The sequence below is a fragment of the Papio anubis genome, chromosome 5, assembly GCF_008728515.1.
Source record: "Papio anubis isolate 15944 chromosome 5, Panubis1.0, whole genome shotgun sequence".
Lineage (NCBI taxonomy): Eukaryota > Metazoa > Chordata > Mammalia > Primates > Cercopithecidae > Papio > Papio anubis.
The window spans coordinates 47,378,317-47,388,377 of record NC_044980.1 but is presented as its reverse complement, the minus strand read 5'-3'; the positions used below and the strand labels follow the sequence as shown (position 1 = coordinate 47,388,377).

Here is a 10,061-nt window from a genome sequence, read left to right as displayed (position 1 = left end):
GCGAGTTGCTCACCAGTGAGGAGCCAACAGCAGGCGACAGCGACCCCTGGGCGGGCGCGGGGCCGAGGGGCCATGGCCGGAGCGGCCTCAGCGCCAGGGGGCCGCGCTGGTTCGCAGGACAGGACCTGGCAGGACCGGGCGCGGGAGCTGCGCGCTCTGGCTGGGCCACTCAGCCCGCTGCCGAGGTTCCCAGTCCTCTGCCCCAGTGGCAGCGGCGTCCAGGAGCGGGAGAGGAGTGATTTCCTGTGTTTTCGTCGAATGCCTCTAAGTGCGCTCCACGCTTTTCACATCCCAGACGGATTGCCACATCGCCCGCCCCTGCGCGCTCTTGGTCTCTGAAATCTCACTGGCAGCTTCCCAGGCTCTGTCCGAGACATGGACAAATAAAGCCAGCTTCGCGGGTCCGTGTTTAGGCTAAAGTCCACGGGCTGTAGAAGCAAACCTTAAAGGGACATCTGCCTTTCATTGAGAGGGTGATCTCGTTTTCCGGGCCAAATCCCCTAAGGTGGTAGGAAGGCGGGTAAGGGCTGGACTTCGGGAGGGTGTCGCCAGCCAAGTGGCTCCGCCTTCACACCCCTGACTTCTCCCGGTCCGGGTAGCGAAGGAGCTTTGGCAGTACCTGGGCGCCCTTAACCGGAGGCAGCTTTCCGAGGTCCATTACGCAGAGGGATTAGGCCGTCTGTGAAAATGAGAGGATCTGGAATCCCCCCTTCCATCTCCTGCGGACACTTGAACTTCACCGTGAAGTCGTTTTGCACGAAAGGGGGCGTCCCTACCACCCCGACAGGCTCCACTGAGGGCTTTGCTTTCGCTTATTGGGAGCGGGGGTGGGGGGAGGCTTTGCTTAGTTTATGGTAATTCGTGGTTAAACGGTGGTTGCAGATGAGCTTTTCTTTGAGATAACTATGATAAAGGGAGAAAAGGAGAAGCAAGACCGAGGAAAAACAGAAAGAGGGAGAGAGAGAAGAGAAGAGAGGAAGAAAAGCAGCCTCTTTGGAAATGAAATGTGTGTGGGCTATTTTGTTTAAGTGAATTAGGATGTTTGTACGCTGGTAATTGAATCTAATAAAGAACTCGGGGCACCGCTTTATTTTTTTCTTGCTTGAAACTTTTACGAGTAAAAATTCGTTAAGAGTCCAGACCTGCTTAGGAAGTTGCAATGCTTCCCTTTCCTGGTGAGTTGAACAACCTGGCTGAGTCAAAAGCCATATTCGTGCTAACTTCAACCAATGCTTGCTATTTTCAAAATAGCTGTGTCTTAGCGGTTTGGAGAGTTTCAAAGAACAGAAAAGATGAGTGGATTTGTGTTTAGAGGAATCTAAGGGGAACAGTTCAATTCAATTCACTTCAACTCAACAACTAATTGAGCATCTCTATCTAACAGAACTAGGGCTAGGCAGGACAAGAGTGCCACCCAAAGGAGGGTTCGTTGAGCAGAACACAACACAGGTAGCACAGAACAGGTAACACGAGGGACAGGAAGGAAGAAACCCACAGGGATCACTGGATACACTGCCAGTTAGAGGATCGCAGCAACTAAAAGCTGGAGAAGACAAAAGCTGAAGAAGTTTAAGGAGGGTCAAAAATGGGGTGGGCAGACCCAAGGAAGTTGAAGGCCATCAGATCTCAGTATGTTGACCCATTAGTCAAGAAATTCCTTTTCTATTATGTATCTGAACTGATTCACTATTTAGTGAATACATTAAAAATCCTGTTCTCAGATGTTTTTAGTTTTTATAATGTCATTTCTCAGTTCTTTCTTCAAATGTACAAAAATGAGTCTCTAGAAAAATTGCATTGTGTTGGGTCACAGTCCAATCCTATTGGACTTTACTTGAGTTCCTTTGTTTGTGTTCAACGCTCTCATATCCTGCCAAGGAATTCATTTCCTGTGTACATCTCATTTCCCTGTCCGTAGTATCAGTTATGTCTTATGCCTCTCAGTATGACTGTCTTTGCTTTGAACGGTAACCAATAGATATTGATTAATGCATAGACATTTAAAAATCATAAGTACTTTCCCAGTGATACTTCTCTAAATTGCTTAGTTTTCAAAAATATGTAATAGTGTGTCTATATATACACAAATATATGTGTGTGTATGTATGTGTATATACAAATGTACAGCATATACATACATATGCAAATACATATATGACATTTTAGCAACTTGCAATATATTTCATTAGAAAAAACAAAAAGAAATTGTAAACTATCTTACTGAAATAAAGTAGGGTTAACATATGTTCAAGGTTACAATCACTGGGAAATTTACCTTTCTTCTGGGGGCTAATACATAATTTCAATTTTGATATTTTTATTTCCTTTAGGACTTACAAATTATTGGTGATAACCGTCACTAACAGTGATATTGTTACAATTAATTTTCACATGTTACAAATTTTATGTGTACATATTTAGATATTTATGAATCTTTTTTATGTCTAGTCAATACAAATGTGGAGACTGAGAGATAACTATTGTTGGAGAATTAGTATTAGAATCAATGCTTCTTTTCTGAACTTCAATAAACCCAAATACAAATAAATGCCAAGCCAGTTATTTTCTTAACCAATTTTATTCTGACAGAAAGACATGTCATTGAGTAAAGATTTAGAGAAGACAAAAACTTGCCCAGAGGCACAAACTAGTTATTGATATGAGATACTTGATGACAAATGTTTCAGCTCTAGACTTTATACTACATACTTTTCTATTTTAAGTGAGACTTGATCAGATCTCTTTTAGGATTTGGAAGCATGAGTAGGAGCATGAACCTTATTGTGAACTGCATACACTTCTTATGAGAATCTAATGCCTGATGATCTGTCACTGTCTCCCATCATCCCCAGATGAAACTGTCTAGTTGCAGGAAAACAGGCTCAGGGCTCCCACTGATTCTACATTATGGTGAGTTGTATAATTACTTCATTATATATTATAATGTAACTATAATAGGAATAAAGTGCAAAATGAATGTAATGTGTTTGAATCATCTTGAAACCGTTCCCCTCATCCCTGGTCTGTGGAAAAAAATGCCTTCCATGAAACCGGTATCTGTGCCAAAAACGTTGGGGATGGCTGTGCTGAAAGATTAGAGACTGAACAGATTAAGAATTTGGAAAGTGGGTGTCTATTAATTGAGGCAAGAGTAATTGATATTATTAACTAATAATCTCAAAAAGAAAAACATATACTTAAAACCAAAATATTCTTCTTGGAGTTAATCTAATATACTGAGTAAAGTAATTAGAGTAAGTAAGGTTCTGGAGTTACACTGCTTGGCCTCAAGTCCTGGAACCACAATATAGTAGCTGTGTGATTTGGGAAATGTCATCAAGTTTATCTAGGCCTCAGTTTTCTCAAATGTAAAGTGGGAATGAAAATCCTGTACTACCTCTGATCTGAGGATTGCTGTGGGGATTAAATGAACTGAGCCTCTAAGCATTTAGCACAATGCCTGGATTAAAGTAAGTGCTCAGTTAGTATGAATCATTCTTCTCTGTAAATAGAAGAATTGGTATTAGACAGACCATGGAAACGGCAGGCTCTGTGTGTGGTAGACCCTGTAGGAAGTGGTGAAATTTGACGGCCATCACAAGAGGACACTTTAATGTCTGCCTAAAAATATCTCCATCAATACCTATTATTGTTTCTGGAATCCTCACTTTAAAAATATTTACCTTGGATTAGGGAATCATCTTGAAGATATTTCTATAAAATGGGCATGCATGAAGACATCAGAACCCATTGTAACATTCACATAAATTTGCTTTTCAAATTGGCTGGCCATCAGAGGTGTTTTTTTTGTTTGTTTTTTTTGTTTTTTTTTTTTTTTTACAAGAGAAGAACATTCCACTAAGGTTGGGAATAGAAGAGGGTCTAGAACTCCGTGTCTAATGTATGCCAGGGTTCTCTAGCAGTAAGATTATGGGTTCTCAAAGCCACAGGATGAGTAAGGTACTCCCACCTGGGTAGTGGGGGTGGTGCTGATTTTACTCAAAAGTAAATAATTTAAAAATTGTTTGCTAAAATAACAGATTTTTATAAGAAAGATTTTTAAATCATGTTTTCTTTTTAAAAGTCAAATATGACATTTTAAATGCATTTTAAGGTAGCATCAAAGTGTGGTTTTACTCCAACCCCATCCCCTCCGCTCTCAGGTGTTAGGGGTAGGTGGAAGTATATAGAACTGTTTCCATTTTTACAAAGATTTTATGAAGATTTGAATTTTTAAGTTTTACTGTGTAAGCACTTAGGGGAATATACAGTGGGGCTAACTCACAAAGCTAACTCATATGGACAACTTAGTCTAGTTAAATAATTTTTAATTTTCTGGCATATATTGGGCTCCAGGGCTGTGTTCTGCAGAGGCAAAAATGGATAGAACAGTCGTTATTCCACTGCAAACCTGCTATTCATTAATTTCTTTCACTTGTAACTAGAAGCAGAAAATAAGTAGTTTTGTCCTCAATTCTAACATTGGCATATTTCATTTTAAGCCTATTAAATTAAGCAGTCTAGTGAAATTATCCTAATAGTTGTTGTTGATATACCTTGAGAACTTATAACTGCTTCCTCTCTGACCAAAATAAAGTCACAGTGTTATGGAACTTAAACTTCACCATGAGCCAACCATTTGTTTTTTGTTATTACGTAATATTCCTGTGTGTTTTTTCACTTAAAATATAAAATAGGTGTTTCTCCCTCCCTACTTCCTGAACAAGCCTGTGCCAGAAACCTTGTCCAAAGACATTTGGGCAACTGGTATTTAAGAAAAAAAACCAAAACTCGACTTCAGAATCCTGGGTGAGGAACAGTTCTCAGCACTATAGGAAACTTCTTTGGACTTACTGTCAGACTTCAACATGAGTGACACACCAGGGCTGCAGCAGGGAAGGGTGGACCAGGGTGGTGCCCTGGCAGGAATGTTCAATTCGTGGCATTCTATGACTCAGAATAACAACCACTGATGAGCAGTAACATTTTAGCTGCTGGGCCCCTTAATTTGAAATACGACTTAATTATATTTTAAGCTGTTATGCAATTCTAGGATCGTTTGGACAAGTTGATTTAATTATTTTCTTTTAACTAATTTGTAAAAAGTTAAATAAAGTAAGTGGGCTCTAAAATCCCAGAATTACAACAAAAAATGATTAATTCGTATTTCAAAGCAAGAAGACTGGTGTTTTTGTGGTAGGACTGGGTCAGTAAACACATGTGTGGGGAAATACCCTTTGTCTTTAATACAAAATAAATGCATCAAGGGAAGGAAGTCTGTTATTTGGCTCTGAAATAATAATACCTACATAGCTTATTTTACAACAATGTGCCCATTTTTTATCTTCTCTCCTAGATCATGATCTATACAATGATAGTCAATTGCTAATGTTTGTTCTCTGCAGCATCTGTGCTCATGTAATGCACTGAAACACTTACGAAGTTACTTCTATTCAGGAGGAAGTCTCTTAGATACTGGGGAATCAGAGATGTTGAAGTACTAGGCCCTAACCTCAAGAATATTCACAGACTACGTAGAGACAACATACACAGAATGATCTAATTGCATCTGATCCCTGTAATAGAGAATAAATAAAGTCAAGGCTTTCAAATAGATGATAGCACTGAAATTTAACCTTGCAGGGAGTGGGTAGGGGAAAATGGTAATGGATATTCTATGCAGAGGTAACATGAAAATAGATGAAGAGACTGGAATAGAAGTTAAGAAAAGTGAGTGAAGCTGAGACCAGATTAGAAAGGATCTTAGAAAGATACCAGGGAATTTGGGCTTCTTATAAGCATAGAATATTTTCACAGTTCTTATTGACATACACAAACATGTTTTTTTTTTTTTTTCCTCTTATTTGGTTTCTGAAGTGGCTTGATTTTTATCTTATTTTTGTAGTAGAGGGGATGAAATATATCATATGCAAGAAGTATACTGTGAAACTTTTATACAATGAAATTTAATGTAATGCCTTCTGTAAAGAAATTTATTATTATTTATTATAAATAAATAAAATTGTATGCATTACCAGAATAAAGCTGTAAAAGTGGACATTTGTCTCTGATGAGAGAGCATAAGCTAGAAGAATAATCCTTGGTGATTCTTTTAAAATTGGAAGAAGATAAAAATGAAGCAACTTGTAATGGTACCCAAAAAAGCTTTAAGCACTTTTGTTGAACAACATATAATAGGTATTTAAACATCAGTAAATGGATGCTACCAATATTGGCCATTTTACGTTTTTTAGGGGAAGGCAAAGTAAATTACTGGGATGGAGGGACTGTTAAATCATTATCATCCAAGTCTTTGTTTTGTGGGGTGGGGACTGCTTTTAAAGCCCTGCATGGTTAGAGGAGACCTTGGGGCTCTTCAGAAAAATAGCCATGACTAGTTGATTGCTCGCCAGAAAAGAAAAGTGCAGGCAGCCAAGGGGACAGGGGCAGATTGTGAGTTAAAAACCACTGAAGACACCAGGGTGAAGCAAGAATGAAGAGTCAAGTGCGAGTTGAACATGAAGCACTCTAGAGCAATGTTTGGACCAGAAGGTTTGAAAAGTTCAAAATTAAGGCTGTAAATATTAGGGTCTGCTCAGGTTTTTGTTTTGGTTTTGTTTTTTTCCTCCAATGTGGGTCCAGATATGCCACAGAGCAAAAAGGGCAAGAGTTTTAAGAATCTACTGTGAAATTAAGGCTAAATATATCTGAACTATAAAAAGTAATAGGATAGGTAATTGTAATATTCGCAAGGCTAATAGTAAAATGAGAATAATATTAATTAAACAATTACATGATTATACAGAAGGGAAATATCTCAAGGTCATAAAAAGAAGAGGTATAACAAAGGAAACTTTTTAAGACTACATTTTTCTCTCAAGCTCCTAATATAAGAGATAATTTAGTGTTCCCCCTCCTCTTTTTTTTTTTTTTTTTTTTCCTGGAATTGATTAAAAACAAAATTAACTCCTACTGAGAAGAAAAGAAAAATGGAGGATTACATGGCCAAAGAGTTAGTTTTCTTTTCTCCAGGAACTACAGAATGTTACAGAACACATTAGGATGAAAAAGAGTCTCATAAAGGATATGAGAATGAAGAGAAATTGGTGGATCCTGTAATGGGGGATCTGGACCTAGAGTGACTGCACAGAAGGGTGGAAAGAGCATCCAAACATGGGCCCAATCCATACTTAAAGCAGCAGCATTATTTGGTAGCACCTGGTAGCTGTTCAGGTGCCCATTCAGTGCCTTCTTGCTACTCATGGGCCTATCAGTTGCTATTTGAAAAAGCAAAGTATATAATTTATTTTAAGACCCAGTAACCACCATCAGCCATGGCCAGCTGTTGTGTTGACTTGGCTGTTGCCTGAGTTAATCCACATCTGACCATCCCTGAAGATAACATAACTCTCAACAGTGTACAGCACTTAAAACACCTTAAGAGTGGGCACTATACACCTGGAAAAGTGGTGGTGATGAAGAGAGGAAAGTAACTACTCCCTCCCAACCTACTTATGTTTGAAGGAAACTGACTGAACCAGACTCAGTCTTCATTTGACTTGGGACGGAATGAAAGCATCTGTTATACATTTATAAAAAATACATTGTATTTAATTAGTCTAGGAATGATTATTAGTGCTTAGCAAAATTGGGCATTAAAGGACTTAGAAAAAAGTCCTGAAAAGTTACAAACAATGTGTATCTGGCATTTGACTACATCATAACTGGATATTTATATTAATGTTTTACAAGATCATATAATTTATTTTTACTATGACCCATACCTCTCATAGAAAAATAAACCCAGGTCCAGGTGTGGTGTCTCACCCTGTAATCTAAGTACTTTGGGAGGTTGAGATTGGAGGATTGCTTGAACCAGGAATTTGATACCAGCCTAGGCGACATAGAGAGATCTCTACAAAAATTTTTTTTAAAAAGCTAGCCAGATGTGGTGGCGTACACCTGTAGTCTTAGCTACTCAGGAGGCTGAGACCAGAGGATTGCTTGAACCCGGGGGTTGGAAGTTACAGTAAGCTATGATTGCACCAATGCCCTCTAGCCTGGGTGAGAGGGCGAGTCCCCATTGCTAAAAAACAAAAAAGAAAAAGCAAAACAAAAAAATAGTGTAAAATGTTTAAATATAAATTCAGTCTAGCTAGAGTAGCAATATTTAGATTTTCCTTATTATAGCCACAATACTTAGTTTTGAGATTGTTTTGTTGTTTATATCACCAGGAGTTAGGGGAAATGAATTAGAATTTTCTACTTTGTGTTAATCAAAGTCAAGTCTTAGGAATGAAAATGATACTTTAATTTCATTAAAATATTTTAATGAAAAACTTATCTTGTATGGACTATATTAATAGGCATATTCGTGCAATATTAAAACAAACAAGAGGCTAGAAATATTTCTGGGATTGTGGAGGAAGAACCTCCAAACATTTTTTCCTCGATAAAAGCAATGAGAATATTGGCAAAAATGGTCAAAATCAACTTTTTCAGAACTCTGTAATTAACCAAAGACTTGCAGAAATTAACAAAGAAATCCAGAAAAACAGCAGAATCTTGAAAAACAGAAAAAAACTCTGTGACATTTTGATTTGTTGTATTTCCATTTTCCCTCACTTCCTAGCTCTGTGGTAGCTCTGAAGGGGAATGGCCTTGGAACCATGAAAATCAGCAGTCTAGTAGTCACTGGAGGTGATAGAGAACAGTAGTCTATCTAGCAGCCATTGGAGTTGACAAAGCAGCCACTTTTGGAGCTCCTGTAAAACCCCATCCTGAGAAAATTATTGCTATTTGACGTATATGGCAGGCAATTTCTTGAAAAGCTCCATTCTCAAGATTTGTCTTTATTTGGACTGTCTTAGAGCTATCTCTATAAAAGCAGCTATATTTCAAGTAAAAAAAAAAAAAAATCTGTGGCAATTGTTTAATCCCACAGCAATCTGAGGCAGCAATACCAGTCAAGGTATTGGTGATCAAGTAATCTGAAAGATGTCCATAGGGAACTTTAGAAAGGTTCTACATGTTCCAGAAATCTCAAAGGACATGTACATGTATGGGTCTGTGTATATGGCCTGGAAAGACCTGAGATCCCAATCTCTCACCTCTGACTGACCTTAAGGCTTTGTGCCATCAGGAAGTGATAGCTAAGGTAGAGTTGTGAATTGCCCACTGGTGCATTGAAGATGTACTTGCAACACAGAGAGAGAGAACCCTTCAGCAAAGGCTAGGAGATTTATTGTTTCTTTAAGATATTAAAGAACATCTCTGTTTAATTATTAATTAACCATTAAGCTAATGAAGGAGAGACTTCAGTAGCTACAGAAAGACTTTATAGAATTAGTCCAAGAAAGTCACTAAATAAACACAAATCATCATCAGCAGCAGCAGCAGCAGCAGCAGCAGCAATGACAACAGCAGCAGACAACAATAAAAATAAACTCTAGGGTGGATAATCTGATTTAGAGTTTCCATATGATAATATTTAAAATTTCCAGTTCAACCAAAACAATACTACAAAGAAATAGGAAAGTATAACCTAAACACAGTGGGGGGAAAAAAACAGCAATGGAAACCATTTATTAGGAATCCCAAACGTTGGATTTGTTAGAAAAAACTTTGTCAGCTGTTGCAAACATGTTTAAAAGAAAAAAGTCTAATTAAATGTAGTCTAATTAATTTAAAAAAGTCTAATTAAATGTAGGAGAATCATCTCTCATCAAATATAAAATATCAATAAAGATATAAATGTTGTAAAAACTAGGAATTATGAAGTAGAAAAAGCACAGTAACTGAAATAATAAGTTCACTACATAAGCTCAACAACAGATTTGAAATGGCAAAAGAAAGAATCAATTAACTTCAAGATAGGTCAATTGAGATTATTCAGTCTGAAGAACAGAACACTAAAAAAATAAAAAAGAAAGAAAAGAAAAAAACAGAAAAAATAGAGCCTCAGAGATGTGTGGAATACCATCAAGTATACCAACATATGCATGATGAGAGTTCCAGAAAAAGAGATTTTCAGAAGAAGAGGAGAATAAGAGTGGAAAAAG

At 37.7% G+C, this 10,061-nt stretch overlaps 1 protein-coding gene across 1 annotated transcript in view; it reads right to left on the bottom strand.

Moving 5' to 3' along the window:
• Positions 1-786, bottom strand: part of ITGA1 (integrin subunit alpha 1) — a 164,431-nt gene extending 163,645 nt beyond the window's left edge. Inside the window, exon 1 of the mRNA XM_031666153.1 lies at positions 14-786. Within this exon, the coding sequence (XP_031522013.1) occupies positions 14-74 (61 nt within the window). The 5' untranslated portion in view covers positions 75-786. The remainder of the gene's footprint in view (positions 1-13) is intronic.
• Between the last annotated feature and the right edge of the window lie 9,275 nt (positions 787-10,061).